General features: G+C 36.1%; 1 protein-coding gene across 2 annotated transcripts in view; it reads right to left on the bottom strand.

The window, feature by feature from the left end:
- Positions 1-20,326, bottom strand: part of l(3)80Fg (dnaJ homolog subfamily C member 16 l(3)80Fg) — an 82,575-nt gene that overhangs the window by 4,531 nt on the left and 57,718 nt on the right. For both annotated transcript variants that reach the window (XM_083120534.1, XM_083120535.1), the window contains exon 12: positions 18,888-19,022. In XM_083120534.1, coding sequence (XP_082976660.1) covers positions 18,888-19,022 — 135 coding nt within the window. The remainder of the gene's footprint in view (positions 1-18,887; positions 19,023-20,326) is intronic.

Here is a 20,326-nt window from a genome sequence, read left to right as displayed (position 1 = left end):
AGCACCTGAGAAAAAATAATTAGTACGAAATATCATGTTTGTATGACAGTAAACATACAACTGAATCACATTTGCTGTAAATAGATTAGAAATGTATTTTAACTTGTAACTCAGATTTTTTTGAAACATCAATTGCCATGTTTTACTCCCAAGCCCTTGAGTTGTAAGTGAAAAAGGGCATTTACAATATAGCTCTCAAACATTTCATACAGGACATATTATTGTTTTTAAAAAGTTATTAATAGTCGCTTGGTATTGCTTCATGGTATTTACATAAAACAGTAAGAAACAAGCATACATATAAAATCTAAATCCACTTTGGACTGGATATGCTCACAGTTGAAACAAAAATGGCTTCCTTTACTCAAGAGGACAAATTATTAGGGCTGAGCCAATACCGATGTATCGGTATCGGAAAGTATCGGTTGAAATTCATCTACCAATACCAGCCGATACTTTTCTGGCACATTGGTCTTTCACAGGATCTGCAAAAATGCTGCGTGACACTTTCGTGAAGTCTAATAATCCAGGAAATTATGCAAAAGTCAAACTTTATTTTTATTTTGCACCAATTTTGGACGAAAAACTGTATTTTGTGATTACATACCAAATTTCTTTGTAAGTTGATGATGCATAAATAATTGGAGAAGAATATTAACTCACCAATATTGATCAATATTTTGAACAAATTTTAATTACTGCAATTAACAAGTATCGGTATCAGTGGGAATCAGTAAGAGTATCAGCATCGGTATTGGTTCAAAGTGGTATCGGCTCAGCCCTACAAATTATATTAAGTAGGTATTCAAGACTTGGGAAAAACATTTACTTTTTAGTCTTACTTAAAGAACATACCAAAAGCCAGGTCAATAATAAGTTTTGCATTAAGTAAGTTGCGAAATCTTCATAGTACACCATGTTTCAAAAGTCCCTCCAGGATTTTGCAGTAGCAAACGCACATAAGATAGACAAAAGCAGGTCAACCGGTAGGGCAAAATATACAACTTTGTTTCATGACAGATGCCAGTCAGGCTTAGTCATGTGTCACCTGTTTCTCCATTAAGAGGCAGGAGTGTGCAAACATGGCCTTTTCAGGTAAACAAAGCATTTTGTCTCCTTCAATTTGTTAAAACTGACTCAATTGTTATAGTGTAACGCAATTTTTGGAACCAAGTATTGTACAGAACCACCAACGAACAATACAATAAAAGACTAGTATGGAAAATTCGAGGAAACTAGCCTGTTTGTGTGTCTCAAAACAAACAGGTAGGCCACGGCCATTACACACAGGATTACCATTGCTTGGACCGTGTTCAAGAATCACTTACCAGGAGTCCTAAAAAATCAACACCTTATGCAAGTCGAGAATTACAAATATCTCACGTTGACTGGTGTATCCTACGCAAAAGACTTGTTTAAACCATACCAGTTGCAACTACTGCAGTCTCTCATTCCCAAGATTACAATCTCTGTTACAAATTGTTGTTGATTTGTTGTTTTAAGTCCACTTTATGCTCAGTAAGGCTAATCAGACTGGACCTACAGTTTAAAGTGGGATCCGAACCACTATGTGCCTCCACCAGGTTTCGAACCCGGGACCCCTTGATTACAGGCAATGACGCTACCACTGTGCCATCGGGAAGGCCCTGTTACAAATTGTGTTTAAAACTGAAAGAACATCTAGAGGAGGATGGGTTTGCAGGCAAGTTTGGGTTCAGTGATGAGGCATCCTTCAATCTATGTGGAAAGGTCAACTGTAATTATGTGCATATTTTTGGAACACAAATCCTAATGCAACAGTGGAACACATCCGTAATTCTCCTAAGGATACTGTATTTTGTGAAGTGTCATCCACCAAAATTTATGGACCATTTTTCTTTGCCAAGAAACCTGTTGCCAGGATTGTGTACTTTGGCATGTTGCAGCAATGGCTAATGCCTAGAGGCATGCATATTTCGTTTTTGCCGAAAATACGAAATGTGAAATAACACATTGAAATGTTAATATTTCATGATTTGAAAGGTGTGAGGTGCATTTTCCTACCTTGTTTTGTCACGAAATCAACTGCAAAATGTGAAATAGACTCTTAAGAGGCCATATCATGGGCAGCGGAAAAACAGACCTTCGTTCAGAACACTTTTACTCGAAAACTATGTGAGGCATTTGAATGAGCTTTGTGGTGAATTGATCAGAAAGGATGAATCTTAACAGTGATTATCGAAATTTTTTTATCACTTCCATATTTTAATAGATATTAGCTGTCAAATATCTCAGTTTTTGGATCGGCGTATAGAGCCCGATTCTAAGTTACTGTAAAAATTTAACCTTGCAAGCCTTTCTTGCATCCTTCCTGAGTAAACTGATTTTTTTTATTTTTCAAATTGAGAGGCCCATTGTGACAATATGCCATTGCAAACATTGATATGCATTTTCAAACACCTTTGAGAATGGCTTTATTCGAGCCATAGCGGGCTGGCCATCGGCTGGCGGGGTTATGTTCAAGTCCTACAAGTTCAGCCGTCTGCCGATAGATGACTCTGACCAGGTTTTACTACTGTGGGCGTGGCTTGGATTACTTCTTCTTCTACCCTTGGCATTGTATTTTCCCTTGGGGGCAGCTTTTGACCGTGCTCCGATCATTTCGGAAAATCCAAAGTTGATTTCCTTCACCCGGCTGTTTTTTCATTGTGTTTCATTTGTCTTATTTCTATTTTCCAAAAGAATAAATACATTAATACAGAGACTGTCCCAATTGAATCTTACATAAATTATAGCAAAATTAAATTTGTTTTAAGTCAATTACATGCTCAAATAGGGTAATCGGGACTGGGGCTACAGGATACAGTGGGATCCAGACCACTGTGTAGTTCTACCGGGGATCGAACCTGAGACCCCTTGAATACAAGGCGAGATAATTACTACTAATTTCATCGAGGAAACTCAAGGACTTATTTGGGGAGGGGTCCGGACCCCTCCCCAAGAAAGACTTACCAAGTGAAAAAATTAAATAATGAAAATATATTTGTGTAGCATTTATTTATAATCGATGGTTATAATTTCCTTTGAACTTATTGATTGATTTGTTATTTCTAAGTCCACTTTTTGCACAGAAAGGCTAATCGGGACTGGACTTGCAGCTTAAAGTGAGATTCGAACCACTACACGCATCCACCGGGTATCCAACCCGGGATTCCTTGATTACAAGGCAACGCGCCATCGAGGAGGCCCACTCTTTGAACTTATTGGAAGAAAGATTGGAAGTAGGGGGCTTAGAAGGACAGTACCAATTACCAAAGATTTATGCTTGCACGCTACTATTTATAACAATATGCATAAAATATTAATCAGGAACTTTACTTTTCGCTAACCGGATCTAACATTCTCTTTTATTCAATAAATATTCAATTCTTCATCAATTTGAAATGAATTTCTTTGCCAGGGCACTTGTTTTTTATGCAAATTATGCCGATCTTAACTACAGGTAAGCTAGATAATGAATACTTGCTGTTATCCGATCTTTTTACCTATTTATGTGATAATAATATAATTTTAACTTAAACATCATATTATTATTATTATTATTATTCCTGACACACTTGGTTCGGTGTATTTCTAGATACGTGCCTTGGGAGGCCCTACAGAAAGTACAGCGAAAGGAAGTGAGACAGTCTGGTCCTCTTTCAAACTCTAAATCTTGTTCTTGTCCCAAGTTATGTAAACGCTCTCTCGTTTTCGTCTCGATCTCTGAATATAATTTCAATTATAGTCACATTAACTTCAACGCATTTTAAAAATACAATTTGTGTCTATACAAAGAACACGCTTCGGCAATACATTCACATTTAGAGAACACCGATGTATTTCATAAAGAGGTAAGACAATTATGCTGAAGGTAGATATTTAAATTTTAAATATAATTCACTGCACATTCAATTAGTACTATGTGTAATGTTATGTTATAATAATGGAACCTACATCTTGGAATTTTTTTAATTCTGGTTTCATTAATATTTTACTTTGGATATTATGTGAATACATTAGCTAATCGTGATGGAGGGAGAAAACACACCGGAACGACAAGTGACCGGCGACACGTGTCGCTTGAGAATTTCACCAATCGAGCGTAGGCATGTGCTGCCTGTCATGCCGCTACGGTGTGAAACGTTGCTGCTGATTGGCTCGTTCCTAAGCGACATATGTTGCTTGTCGCTTCGGTGTGAGTTCTCCCTAAGAGGGCGAGTGACAATGAATTCAATTACATCTTCATAGCTTGTTCATGACTGAAAGAAGCTACTCGTGTCGCATGTCGCTCGGACTGGGACTTTCTCTCAATATCGTGTATCATGTCGACCAGTGGCGATTTCTTTGGGTGTGTAAGTCGTGTGTCAACGGCCAAAGGAAAATGAAATAAAGAAGAAAGTATGTGTACTTTTATAAATTACGATTTTGAGCATTTTTCTTTAATTGTCAGTTTCGAGCGCCCGGTAGTTTGCGCAGCGCGCAGTTGTTGTCAGGCAGGCAGATTGGTCCCGCACTGCCAGGGCGTTGGAGAGGAAATACAACGTCTTACCACTACCAAAACATAGGATGACCGCGCATGCGCACCCTGCCACCCACCACCATGGTTAGCTTCTCAAGGCATTGTATTTCTTTCCAACGGTTTGGCTTTCATTCACCCCGCGATCCGCGTTGTTTTGCTCGTGATTGTTGTGCATTATTTTTTAAACGTGTGGTGTGAAGTGATGTGATTATTTTAAGATGGAGAATAGTGAAAGTGTTGTGCAAAACTATTTAAATGATTCCTTTTCTTCGCTTTCGTATTGAGAGAAGAAACCAGTGATTGACAATGGTCGACCATGTCCGAATCTCACGATGTCAACATATGTTAAAGGAAAAAGTGGTGCTGGAGAAGGTTTTGAGAGACATTTTCGAAAAGAACTCTATGAAATTTCAGACTGGCTTTGCGAGTGTGATGTGGTGAATAAATTTTACTGTTGAACATGTTTATTATTCTTACGGGAGTGCCCGACCCTGTGGCCGAGTGGTTAGCACATCGCGCTGCGACGCCAAGGGTCCCAGGTTCGAATCCCGGTCGGGCTTGGTTGTTTGTGAATGTCCTTTCATCAATTTCATCATTTCATCACTCATCCCCATCTTCGCAAATTAGCCAAGAGGCACAAAACGCGAAGTAAAATAAACTAAATCAATCAATCAATCAAATCTTACGGGAGTGCGGGATCCCGAAAAGTTGGGATCGGGAAAAAAATATCCTGTCCCGATCCCGACTTCGGGAAATGACTTCCCGACTTTTTCGGGATCCCGAGCAGTCGGGAAATACCGATTGGTCATTGTAAAAAGTTGTTAATTCTCGATGTTTTCGGCATTGCAAATGTCTGGAACTTATCGGAAATTCTTAGTTTTTGTATCAGAAATGCAAAAACAATCGCTTAAGGTGAAAATGACGTGTAGAATTCGATGTTTCAAGAGCTTCGGAAAATTTCGAACATTTCCCGTCCCGAAAATTTCCCGACTTTGTCGGGAAATTGAGAATTTTTCCCGTCCCGAATGTCGGGATTTAAAAAATATCCCGTCCCGACTTTCGACTAAAAAGGTGTTTGGAATTATCAAGGATATGCGGATTTGAATCATCTTAATACTGCAGTGAAAAAACACAGTGAGTCTGAATTGCATCTTTCTAGTTTCTTTAAATTTAGTAGTTTTGTTACCACCCCTACTAGAATTGACTGTCTTTTGGATACACAATGAAAAAGTAAAAAAGAGAAGGAAAATATTAAAGAGGTTGATTAACGCCGTCTACTATTTAACAAAGCAAGAACTGCCGAGGCCATGAGGAAAATGCAGCATCTCTAAATAATGGCAATTACATGGAATTCCTTATTGCCAGTGCCGAGTTCGATCCCTCATTAAAAGAACATTTATTAAATTCTACAGTTTTTCGCGGTACTTCGGCAGGCATTCAAAATTATTTAATAAATTCAGTTTCGATGTTCTGAGAGATGAAATCTACAATGAAATTCAAAACACAGACTTTGTGGCTATCATGGTCGATGAAACATCAGACATTAGCAATAAATCTTCGGTGTCAACGATGTTACGTTTTCTTTCGGACTCACAGAAAAAAGTCATTGAAAGATTTCTTGGGTTTCATGACATGAGCACCGATAAAACTGCAGGAGCTCTTTTTAGTCACGTGACTGAAATAATGGATAAATATAAGTGTGGGGATAAATTAATTGCCCAGGCATACAATGGATCTTCTGTAATGAGTGGTCAGTTGAATTATCTCCATCGCGAAAGAATTACTTTCTATGCTGGGAGAAGGGGATAAATCCAAATTTTATGAGGCGGTGATCAGCGCATTTCTCTTTAAAGAAAGAAGAATAGAGTTGGAATTCAAGTAACTGTAAGTAATGAGCAGTTGATTTTTCAAAATTTACTTTTTGGACGGATAAATGAAGGGTAAGGGGAAAAACCGGGAATGTGCATTTTAGCGATTTTTCAATGAACGGGTCATTCTTATGTCCACCGTGATTTTTGTAGGGGTGATGGGAGTTCCACCAACCCCTCTGGTTGCAAACTGCTGCTTTAAAAATTAATTGTATGGCGAAGTATTGAACATTAATTTTCTCCTTTAAACATTCCTTGCTTATCCTTGCCCTTCAAAAATATTAATATTTTAAATGAAGTATTTACTTCATTTAAAATAATTTGTAATTTAATGTTTTTCTAAATATTTCTAAATTTACACCAAAAATGTTTGGAGAAAATGAGTAATATTGGGTCACAGAAATGAGAGGGGGAGGGGTTAACATTCCTTCTTTGACAACGCCTTAAGTTCAGGATCAGGAGACGCCACTGATGTCGACTCTGTTTGTTGTTCGTGCATGTTTTGCTTTAAACTGTATAGGCTCTTGTTGCTTGATGTGAATGTTCCGTGTCGCTTGGGAACGAGCCAGTCAACAGCAACATTTCTCAATGTAGCTGCAGACCGAAGTGACAAGCGACACATACCTCTAGAGAACAATCCAATCAATAGCAATGTCTCACACAGCTGTAGAATAACATGTCACACAAGCCTGCGTTCAATTGGTGAAATCCTCAAGCGACACAGATATTTCACACCATCTAAAACAAAATATTCACTGTGCATGCGCGAACAACAGGCCAGGGCGACACGATGGACGGTATGAAAAAGAACTCAGTCCTCAGTCGCGTGTTGCTTCGATATCAAATATCCCTAAAAGTAAGCAGCTTTTGAAGCACAGTATGAATAGTTAGTAGGTAAACAGCAGTGACAAAACATATGATTGATTGATAGATAGATAGATAGATAGAAAAACTTGCCTATAAATCCGCACCCTAATCATAACTTATTAAACACATCAAAACATATTTTTCATTCATCAATTTTTTACGCTTACAATAACCTCTAATTATTACTAAATCAATTTTTATATTTTCCATCTAATATCTTATTATATTTAGCTCTTGCCAGTAGGCACTTTATCTTCTTATGTATATATTTTTTTTGGCCTCCCTCATCAGACTTATCATTCATTAACTTCCTCAATTATCTCATCCAACTCGTTTGTATTTCCACCCTTCTACATAAGAGTTGTAGCTTTCCTGGCGACGTCAATCGACGTTAGCTTCCATCGTATACATTGCTCTCGTCTTCAGGTAGGAGATGTTGTTGCTATGTATGTGCTCGAAACGTTGGAAGATAACGCCGATTTAATCTGGCTGGTACACCTGTTCAAACCTTTCTACATGCTAAACTGAAACAACAATCTTTCGTAATCATTAAACAGGATGGAATAAATAGCGGGGAGGCTTTTGTAATATTAATAATTTGAATTACTTCCCCATTAAAAACTAAGCATCCTCGATGGCGCAGTGGTAGCGTCGTCGCCTAGTAATCAAGGGATCCCGGGTTCCATGCCTGGCTCAGTCCCCATTAGCCTTACTGTGCATAAAGTGGACTTAAAACACTAAATCAATAAATCATTAAGAATTCATTTTAAAATTTTATAATGAATTTCGGGTGAAAGATTCAATATACTAACCTCCATTATTAATTCAATGCCTAGAGAATTATAAAAAATGGGGGGGGGGGGGTTGTATTTATATACACGAACGCTCGGGAGCCAATATAAGTTTACAACCTGCAAATCAGGTTTTCTCTACCGATTCAACCAATTCAATATCTTCAATGTTGTTTGTGTTGCACCTGATTCAAAATCGGTCATAATTTATTTCGGAAATTAGTTTTGGGAGGCTAAAGACCATCGATAGGAGAGCTTGACTGCCGTTCGATACCCGGAGGAGAGGGTGAGGAAAGTGGCCTCTCCCACTGCATGAGGTGCATCTACGTACAATGACTCTACTATATAACTACGTGGGAGCATAGAGACGATTTGCATCGCCTCTATAAATAAGCGAGACTGTGAATATGTAAAGAGCCACCACCACCCACCCACCAATATGCCTTCAAAACACATTGCATAATGCAGGTTGGTGGCTTTACCAATTTCTTTCAAATACAAGTAGTTAATTATAGTAACAAAACATATTTTTATATATAATTGGATTTTTCAAAATTACAATAAAATAACAAAGCAACCAATTTTGTTGTAATTCTATAAAGAATAAGTTAACATAGGCCACAATCGGTAAACTTCCCGTTCGGACAAATGTCGCAGTTGAAGTAGTGGTCTAAACAGGTAAAAAAAACTGCTTACTGACACGTAATCTGACTTAAATTTGGCATAAAGCAGTCTATTTTTTAGTTTGAAAGACCTTGTGACATTTGTCGAGCCGGGATGAAGTTCTTCATAACTAATGGGATAAAGAAGAAGGAAAATTTAATTCGTAACACTACTAACGGACTTATTACGCCATTTGCATGATGTAATTAATAAACACAATAATTCTAATTACATGATTATTAAAAAGCAAACATTTCTTTGTAAATAATAATGTAAAATGCCTATTTTTGACCAATCCCTCCCCTGTTGTAGGTTTGTTATCCATGAAATATCAATCTGGAATTTTTTGTTTCACAGGTACCTGTCATAGAGTAATCTTTACGCTGTAAATATTAATTTTTTTAGCTCCCCGATCGGAGACATCTGGGCTCAAAATTTTGAAAAAGAGAATCAAGAAACGATCAAAGAGCTATAACAGTAATTCAGCCGAAATACTCTGATATTACATAACTTCCCTAACAAAAATATCCTAAACTTTGAATTTTGGTCAAAATCAATATGTTGAAAAAATACGCGAAACATACAATGTAGCTTGAAATGTGCTGAAAACAATGTTTTTTACCCAAGCTATCATTTTTTCTTAGATGAGTTATCATAATTACCGGAACTGTCTACAAAGGCTAAAAATGCCGCAAATCATAAGTCAAACAGGGCCGCAATTTTTAAACGAAGTCATGTAAAGGAAAATACTATCCTTGGATAGGGGTTACAACAACAAAAATATAGGCTATATAAATAGAAAAAGTTGACCATTTTCTCAATTATTATCTTTTTGGACCACATGGTATTAAATGGCCATATTTTGCTTTAGACCTAATATTAATTAAAATATGCAAGTTTGATTAAATTAGTGCATATATTGTGTATCAGTGAAAGTTTTATAAAAATAGATCAAATACATTCACAGAGTTGGTTTTATGCAAGGATAATGTTGGAACATTTTCTGCTTGAAATCAAACACACTGAGAATCGAACCTGGGTTTACTACGTGGCAGTCCGATGTCATATTTTCTCTGCTTTCTCATATATCAGTATTTACTCAGTTCCATATTTTTTAACATTCACATTCAGAACATAAACATCCATGTCTTACTCGGGATTCGAACCCGGGACCCCTGCTGTCGTAGCGCGCTGTGCTAACTACCTCGCCCCGGAGGTCAAATAGTAAACTATTGGGACTCCTTATTCGTTGAAGAGAAGCTTCCACAATTATGTATGTTACAAGCCACATATTGTTGCTGCAGGACTCTATATTATCGTCTGGAATTTTGACACGAAATGGTAAGATCAGCTTTTGGCAATGAAGACCTGAACAGCAAAACCTAGGACATGTCTGAAAAAAGAAATGCCAAGGGTTTTACGACCTGTCAATCACTAACTGCCCGTGTACCGGAGGAGGCGTGTTCTTGAGGGCCTCGTGAAGCGGGCCTGGACAAAACATCTGGTGGTGTAAACGCTGTGCGCGCTCTATCGGCAGAAGGAAGGCGAATTCGGAAAAGGCCTTTCCATGATATACAGTCTTAAACATGAAATTTAGAGTTTATTTACCAATGCGACAATTTCTGAAGTCAGAATTATGCAATTTACGGAAAATTGATTAATTCTGCTGTAAATATTTGAGAGGCAAAAATGAACCTTTTTATACAGGAATAAACTTAATATTCTGGTAAGGACATAAATGTGCTATTAGAAGGGGTATGTTTATTTTGCGTAGTAAGTGCAGTTTTTAAATCAAATTTTGGATTATATTCACATTTTTAAAACCAAAATGTCATTTTATATACTGCTTTTTCACCGCTATAACATCGAAATTTTATTTTGCTTACCGCTTTTGAACCTGAAATTGACTCTTTTTGTACCAAAATTTTGCTTTTTTATTTACCAATAATATGTGCCTCTACTAATGCCTCAGTTACAGGAGGATAGTGAAAACTTCATTTTGCAACAGTAGGGAGCTGCTACGCATTTTCACTTGGAAATTCTTAATTACCTGAATGCCATTTTACCTCAGCTTTGGATTGGATGACAACTCAACATTTATTCAAGACCTCTGACAAATAATCACGGATGCAGTTGCTACAATTGACGTGGACATGTTGGAATGTGTTTGGCTGGAGCTAGATTATAGGATTCATATCTGTAGATTCACCAAGGGTGGGTATGTCGGAACATTTGTAAGATAGGTTAAAAACTTTGATATTTTGCTCTTTTCACTGACATGCTCTCATACCCATGGGTGAGTTCCAAAATCCTAAAGGAACTGTATTAATGTAATGATTATTTTTTTTCTTTTTGTGGTATGGTTGTGTCATATGGAATAGTACCTTGAATCTTGGTAACATCAAAGCCATTAAGAACTTACACAATACGTTTTCCACAGATTTAAGCATTTTTAATTTAGCCTCAAGCATTTTTTTACTATGAGTATAAAAATTATGGATGGGACCGATTAATCGGTACTCTTATCGGTATCGGCTGATATAGGCATATCGTTGTATCGGTTTATGGGTAAAATTACCGATTATTTTACCGATCCGATATATCGATAAATATCTTATAATTTAGTGCAAAATTCTGCCATTTAGTTGTAATTTTTATGGATAATCTCGATGCCTACTTTTTAAAAAAGTAATTGTCTAAATATTCACCTTCTTTTGCACTGCAGTCACCTCGAAACACACATTTATTAAGGAGATCACTGAACATTTCAGGTTCTTCAAGGACCATTTCTAATTTTATATCGGATCGGTAGAATATCGGTATCGGTAAATTTTATATCGGTACTTTATTGGTATCGGCAAAAATTTCAAAATTTCCATCCCTAATAAAAATATATTATGGAAAATGCATCTTTCTGCCATTTGGAAAAATTAATGTTTTGAATCACTATTTATTACTCTGATAACAATTTATTGTCTAAAATAATCCACAGGGTTCACAAGCATAATGCCCAAAACTTCAAATTGTGCACTATCAGTGCTTTCAGTATTAAAAAATTGAATAAGCAAAATAATGGTCAATGTAGTTTACAGGTACATTGATGTGAGCTGTAGGTTTGTCTCTTTAATAACCTTTAGGTTAACTACAACCAGGAAAGGATTAAGGATGGAAGAAAGGGGATGTTAAAGGTTCCATCCAAGAATTTTCCTGGAGTGGATGAAGTAAACAAAAAAAACACCCAAGTCAAGATAGAGATTTGAACCTACAACCTCTCAAGAATGCCCACACAATTAGTTTCTGACACTGAAGTTGCCACAACCAACTTAAAGATGACATGCATTCAATATGCCTGTAATAGTCCTGGTAAAAAATTGACAATTTCACTTAGCTGTACAGTGAAACATGTTTCCCCAGTTTTGCCTTAATGCCGGGAGCATTTTCAAGTGGGAAATTTGAAATTCACCAGATTTTAATAATATTTTTTATCTTTGAAACCATGAATGCTTAAGTTACATATGATCACTCATTTTGTTCAGTGAAGATTAGGCTATAACCCTATAGTCCAAAAAACCTAATTTTGCTTCACCAAATAATAGAAGAAAATTTAAAAAAATATATTTTTTTAAAGAAATTTGAATATCATCGGGCCCCGTGTAGGCAATGCCAGGATGTGAGGGTTCAAAACCATACTTGCATATTGCCCAATGTATGTTGCATTCTCATGGTAAGAATTGCACAGTTGATGGTGAAAATTTTGGAGGAAAAAATATTTTCTAATGTGAAGGCCATGCTTTTTTCTTTCAGTGGGAAATTTAAAATTCTCAAGATTTTCAATAAATAAAATATTTAGGTAACTACGAATGCTACAGTTAGAAATTTTAGCTTATTTTCTTCAGGACATTGTAGGCTACAAGCCTATGTAAAAAAAACTTATTTTCATTTAGCAAATGTGAAGAAATTTTAAGAAATCATTTCTTTTTTACAAAATTTTATACTCCATGTAGGCAATACAGAGACACGAGGGTTCAAAACATACCTGAATATTGCCTGATGTGTGTTCCATTCTTGTGGCAGGAACTGCACACTTACTGGTATTTCTGTATTTATTCCATTGTAAAAGCCATGCTTTTTCTTGTTTGGCAGGAAATTCAAAATTCCATTTTTTTTATATATCTCAGATAGTATGAATGTCAGAGTTAAAAATTATATCTCTATTTCTTCAGTACAGATTAGGATATATACCTGTGGTGTGGTTGAAGATGCCTAATTTAATGTACCAAATAGAAAAAGAGGATGACAATTTTTTAAAAAAATGCTTTTTACGCAATTTGAACCATGTAGGAAACACCAGGACGTGATTGTTCAAAACCGTACCTGCATATTTCCCGATATGTGTTACATTCTCATCGCAAGAATTGTGCACTTGCTGCTGATACTTTCAGAGAAAAAAATATTTTAATGTAAAATCCATGCTTGTTTTCGGTAGGAAATTAAAAATTCCCTCAAATTTTGAAAAAATATACATATATCTCTGAAACAGAGTTTAGTAGTTACAAATTATACCACGTTTTCTTCAGTACAGACTAGGTTATAAGTATGTGGTCGAAAAACCCAATTTTTATTTATTAAGTAGTAGAAGAATTGGAACTTCATCAGGCCACCATGTAAGCAACGGCATCATGTGAGGTTACAAAGGGGTACCTGCATATTGCCTTATTTGTGTTCCATTCTTGTGGCAAGAATTGCGCACTTGATGCAAAAAATAATTTCTATGAAGGCAGTGATTTATTTTTTGTTGGTAAATTGAACCTCCTCCCTCCCCCAAATACAGTCAGAATGAAATTAAACTTTACTAACTGCTAATGACATAAATCAAGTCTCACATGACACTCAAAACATCTATCACAGAACTTTATCTGATACACAGGGTGTTCCAATGTCACAGAACAATTCTTGGGACACTGGTGTACCAGCTTGCATTAGCAACCATACCTGTGAGGACATGGGTGTCCTGCCAGCATTTAAAAGTTAAATATCAGATCAGGACAATCTGGCATTTATGTCAACACCAGATTGGGACAATTACATATGTGCAATTTGGGTCCACACTGTGAATGATAATGTTCTAGACATTCATGTTTGTATTGATTCATACACTTTAAGAGGTTTCATGACTAATTTTATTGCTTGCATAACCATTTGATGTAATTCCTTGAAACATCCATTTTTGGCTATGGACAAGGCATGCCCCCCCCCCCCATTTTTCACACATTCATTTTTTTCTCAGAAAGTAATTTCAGTATGTAATTTTTGTACACTCATGGACACTTCAGAGGTGTAACGATCACATTGAAAGTTAATGGGATTGTTACAGTCAGAAGTGTCCGTGACTGTACATTGATTTATTCATTTGCTTTATTTTACTCCGCTTTTGTGCCACTTTTGGCTAATTTGCGAAGATGGGGATGAGTGATGATATGATGAAATTGATGAATGGACACTCACAAACATCCATGCCCAGAGGCCGGGATTCGAAAATGGTACCCCTGGCATCATAGCGTGATGTGCCCCCCTGGACTGGCAGTGTCCAAGGAGGCAGAGTAAACTTAATTATTACTGCAGAAAAAAAAAATCTTCTAATTACTAATACATACATGTTTTGCATTAGCATGATTTTATAGTCTGATCTCCAGTAAACAAAACAAGATATCATTCATGACTCTGCTATAATTAGTTTCCCAAATAAAAAAAAATATTTAGAGTAGCACATAATTTCAAATTTCATGCTGAAATGAACCTCTTGAGTTGAAACAAAAAATGTGAAAAACATCCCAGCACCTAAGGGTTTTATAACTTTGCAGACTATGATTTAATACAAATAACTAAGTGTTATTCAACACTGTTGAAATTAATGATACAATAAAATTGATTGATTTGGTTTATTTTACTTCGCATTTCTTTCATTTTTGGCTAATCGCAAAGACTATGAATTTCATGTAGGGACAATTACAAACACCACCCATGCTCAGGCTGGAATTCGAACCTGGGATCCCTGGCATCGTAGCGCAGCCTGCTAAGCAGTCCACCACATATTCTGCAATGCAGCAGTGGTCTGAACCATGTCATGACAAAAGTGATTTTGTTCACATATAAACTACTCAAGATGAATTTATGGTTTATAAGATTGGACCCAATTCACTAAAGCAAACTGTCTACTCACAATCTTGTCACTGAAGGCTGTAGGTTCAAATCCTGGCCTGAGTAGTGAGTATGGGTATTATCTTTTGAGTATGCCATTATCAATTTCATTTAATCATTACCAGTCCTCATCGTTGTGAGTAACCAAACAGGTATAAAAGTGCTTTGATTATGAAGGTGACAACATTAATCACAATGCTATCCATATTATGAGCAAACCATTCCTGTGTAGTAAAACTCAGCAAATAACGACTGATTGTCCTGGCAAATTCCCAACTCCTGAGACCTGATATACTGTAAAGTATTCAAAATGTCATTTTTAAAAAATTCTGCACCAAATTATTGGACAAAAATGTATTATATAATAATAGTGATTTTTCTGTAGTATGAACATCACATACAAGAATCACAAACCAACTGATATTTTCCTGAATCTGAGTATCCTGTAAATAATGTTAAATGTTCAAATTTTATGAATTCCAGCCTAAAATTATGACAAATGTTGAAGCATTAGCATCAATAACAATTTGTACAGTATTCTTATTGGCTCAAAGCAAGACTGGCTTAGTACTAGTTGGATTTTAATTAACAATCTCAGCTTTTACTTTCCCAGCATTTTGGTTTTCATGGGGTCCACAAAAATGCAGAATGATACTTTCAGCGAGGCTGCAAAATTGCTGATTCACACTTTGCATGGTCTACAAAAATGCTACGTGACACACTCATTATGAAAAATTTAAAGTTACCATTTATTTTGGCATGAATATTGTTAAAAACTGAATTTTGTGATTACATAACACATATTTAACATTTTGATGTAATTCTTGAATATTTTGAAGCAAAACAATTAATATAAATGAGTGAAATACTCACCTATTAATATTAATCAATATTATGAACAACTTTTTCATTACAATTTTCAATTTAAATTACTGGTGGGAAATGATAAGAATATTGTCATTGTTATCCGTTCCAAGTGGTATCAGCTGAGTCCTACTCTTAACACTAAGAAATTTCAAAATGTATTTAAAGAAATCTAATCGATATAGAGGGTAATGGTGCAACTTTACACAGTTATTATGATGTTACTATTTATCATAGAAAATCAAACAAGGCCTCAATATAAAGAAAAAATCTGGAAGTTTTCTTCTCACTAAGTGGGCTTATGCTGCTTTGCTGCTGTTCCACCAGGATCGCCAGAGTTGCCAAATGGCTAGTGACCAGTACGAGGGCCACTATTTATATTTTGAGCCTTGGCAACACTGATTGAAGTTAGGTGCGATTTGACGTTTGCACGGAATCGTCTGGCATTATTGACCATAACGTACTTCAAATGTTTTGTCAATAGCTTCATTTGTGTTGTTTATGTTGCCTTGGAGATTGCGCGACAACAATAAAATGGAATTAACTCGTGAACATTTTTGTGTGATGATTTTATACGATTTTCGACGTGGATTATCAAGGCAAAGAGTGCATCGATCAACTTACTTCCACATTTGGCGATGAAGCCCCATCCTTTGCCACTGTGAAACGCTGGTATAACGAATTTAATCGTGGCCGCCATTCGCTCACCGACGAGATTCGCGAAGGTCGTCCAAAATCAGTTGTTGTTCAAGAAAACATTGATGCTGTGCAAAACCTAATACTGCAAGATCGTCATGTGACATACTGTGAGATTGAGGCAACCATAGGCATTAGTTCCACCAGCATATATAAAATATTACATGATCATTTAGCTGTGAGAAAGGTATGTTCTCGTTGGATCCCACACAATTTGACAAAAACTCAAAAAGACGCTCGCGTCAATTGTTGCAAACAAATGCTCAATAAATACAATCGTGGTGCTTCAAAAGACGTATATAAGATTGTAACAGGTGACGAATCATGGATATATGCATATGAGCCGGAACGTAAACAGCAGTCGACTATATGGGTGTTTCATGATGAACCCAATCCAACAAAAGTTGTTCGCGCTCGAAGCACATCGAAACAAATGGTCGCCTGTTTTTTCGGGAAAACTGGTCATGTGGCAACTGTGCCTTTAGAGGAACGTAGAACGGTCAACTCTGAATGGTACACAACAATTTGTTTGCCAGATGTCTTCGGTCAAATACGGAAAACAAACAAACGCCGTCGGATCATTCTTCATCAAGACAATGCCAGCTGTCACACATCTCGTCTAACAACCGACTTTATGAACAGTCAAAAAATCGAATTGATGGGTCATCCGCCATACAGTCCTGATTTGGCACCCAATGACTTCTTCTTGATCCCGAATGTCAAGAATAAATTGCGTGGACAACGATTTTCGTTGGCGGAAGATGCCGTTGCTGCGTTCAGAAACCATATTATGGAGGTGTCTCAAGAAGATTGGAAAAACTGCTTTGACAAATGGTTCGAATGAATGCAAAAGTGTATTGACCATAAAGGAGAATACTTCGACAAACAATAAAGCAGTTTTCAATGCCAAATTCCTGTTTTTTCATTGTTAGGCTCAAAATATAAATAGTGACCCTCGTAGAAGGTGTATTGTGTGTTGGAGCTATCAAGAGCTCATTCACTCACAGTGGTGCAAAGACATTTCCACTTGCATTTTGATGGTAATGCACATGTTTTACCCTTCCAAAAGATTTGCCAAAGTTGAATTGTTAGTGTCTTCGAAACCATGGACAATGACTTGCTGTTTCGTGCATAGCATGAACTTGATTATCGTTTGGATATTTACCGCATTACACGTGGTTCCCATGTTGAATCTTTGTAATGTGAGTATAACTTCCACAGTTTTTCTTCCTGTTGATACCTTGTCTGATTTTCTATCATAAATAGTAACATAATAATAACTGTGTAAAGTTGCACCATACATTTTTAATTATCCTGTATATTTACGAGTGGTCATGGGCTATAATACAATTTATAATGAGGAAAACTTAAAATTCAAGAAAGCTTTTGAATAAATGGTTTGACAATTAAGTAACGAGACTGTTGTTATCAAATAAAGAGGAAATAAAATATTTGAACACTATCAGTTTATTACTCAAAGTATATCCCTCACACATCAATACCACAACTGCCATGGTCGTGATTGATGTGACCTCTGTAATCCATGTGGTGTAACCTGAAAACTCTACATCACAACCTATTGGATGTTCAAGTTCATCAAAAGTACATCACTTCAGCAGCAATTTTACTTTTTGGAACAGAAAATAATTGCAAGAGGATAAGTGTGGGAAATGGGAGGGAAGCACATCCACTTCTTTTGGGCTGGAAATACTTGGACGACCACTGCCTGGTGGAGCAGGAACCAACTCCCTGGTTCAGAGTGCAGTCATGGACACTCCATTTTAAATCAATAGAACCTTTACAACTCAGAAGTATCCATGACTACATAATGTTAATTATCTTCCACAATCATTCAGAACACTACAGTAGCAACTGGTGAGAGTAACGATAGTCTCACAACTTAATACTCATACTGTGATACTGTATTATTTCAAATGGGAAGTGTATTATGCTGGGAAAAAGTTAACCCTACGAATGCCGAATTCTGTACAATACTTGGATCAAAATGGACAATAAATTTTAAACCCTACAATTTTCTGTTTCATGGAACAGCTCCTGTTGTGGTGGCAATATATTCAAGATGAAGACAATGCTATGTAAAAAGTCATTCTGTCACCACTCTCGTCCAAATTTTCATTTCTATGGTATAATCTTTCTTCACAAAAGAAAGCATAAGATAAAAGCATCAACTTAAATTAGACAATAAGCAAAACAGCTTATTTACTGCTTATCAAAATTAGTGGCGAAATGAGCTACTCATACTAAATTACTCACAGATAGAAGTGATCAAAAGAAATTGCTTTTGGGGGGAGGGTTTGTTTTTTTATGAGGTGGAATATTATTGGATGGGTATGTAATTTAGTTATATGTATAAAAAAAACAAATATACTAGATAATTACCTCCTCCATTTGCTTATCACCCTGCTCTATATCAGACGTTTCTGTATCCTCCGATTCACTAGTGTCAAATCCCATAAACGCACCACTCGTTGCTGGGACATTGTTGCTAATATGCTTTGTCATTTTGACCATTCGCTGAAAGAAAATCATTTTATAGGAAAAATTTACCACAGTGATACTTTAAGAGTATCTTGCTATTGTTGCTCTAAGTCCTCTTTTTCTTAGTTCTTCAAAAGGTCAATTATAATGACATTTCCAGGAAATTTGTGTGTCTCAAAATGTGACATTTTTTTTTCTTTTTTCAGAAATATAATCCCACAATAACATGCATAACTCGTTTTCGTACAAAAAATGACAAACCAATAACCAATTGTGCACTGATTAAAAAAAGAAAAAAAAAAAACATTGGAGAGACTTAATTCAAATTTTTGATGTTGCATTTTCCTTCTTAATAAATTGTATAGCAGCAGTTCTTGTTATTAAATATTATTTAGTTAAGAATGTAATACAGAAAAAATAGAATTATAGAGGCAAATTATAGGCTCACAAAATACAATATATATATATATATGCCATTATTGACCTATAATCATTTAACAATTTTGTTGAATTTTTTGTGCATTTTACATGTTTTAACATGGCACCTATCATATTGGTCACAAGATACTAGCAATAAGCATTACTCTTGATCAGCTAAATTTTAATTTAAGAAGGCCTTGGCCTTATTTTTAATATTTATTACACCAAGGCATTACTAAAACAAAAATCTCAACACATATACACAAAACTGGGAAATATTGGAAGAATTTCTACATGTACACCATGGGCCAAAAGTCACGATTGGATATAATGCAAGAATGTATTATTCATAAGTGAAATTGACATAAAAAGTTGTTGTGGGTTTAGGGGAATAATTACCCTCCTCACAGAAGTTTAGCAGTAATAATGGTCAGTCTATCCCAATACAGTGGTTAGGAGTCCGGTAAAGGTCCATCTGAATGCTAAAGTTAAAACCCATGTTGTGGCAGCGTGTGTTACTCAAGTGTTTCCGAGGTGGCTGTTGCTTTGACAATAATAATATTATATCAATATCTGATCATGACTTTTGGTCCACCCACTAATATATCATAAAGAGACAAAAGAAACTCTGATACAATAATCTCTTGTTGGCTGATTACAAATTTTCTGGCTTTGTTCCTTCCTTTTAGAACTGATTATTGCGCTTCTCTCATCATAAGGAAACGTTGAGTTATTGTTCTACCTACCATTCTGAACCATCTGACTCAATACACTGAAACATTTTCCCCTTATATGCACATTATTTCTGAAACAATTCACAATGTTTTATTAGGAATACTAACAAAATATACAGATTCAGTTTACACTTTCATAATTTTGCATGTAATGTTTATAGGCACATGCACCATGTAGCCTTCATT

Source organism: Lepisma saccharinum, chromosome 4 (assembly GCF_977018435.1).
Source record: "Lepisma saccharinum chromosome 4, izLepSacc3.1, whole genome shotgun sequence".
In the NCBI taxonomy this organism is placed as follows: domain Eukaryota; kingdom Metazoa; phylum Arthropoda; class Insecta; order Zygentoma; family Lepismatidae; genus Lepisma; species Lepisma saccharinum.
This window is presented reverse-complemented; position numbering and strand designations above follow the sequence as displayed.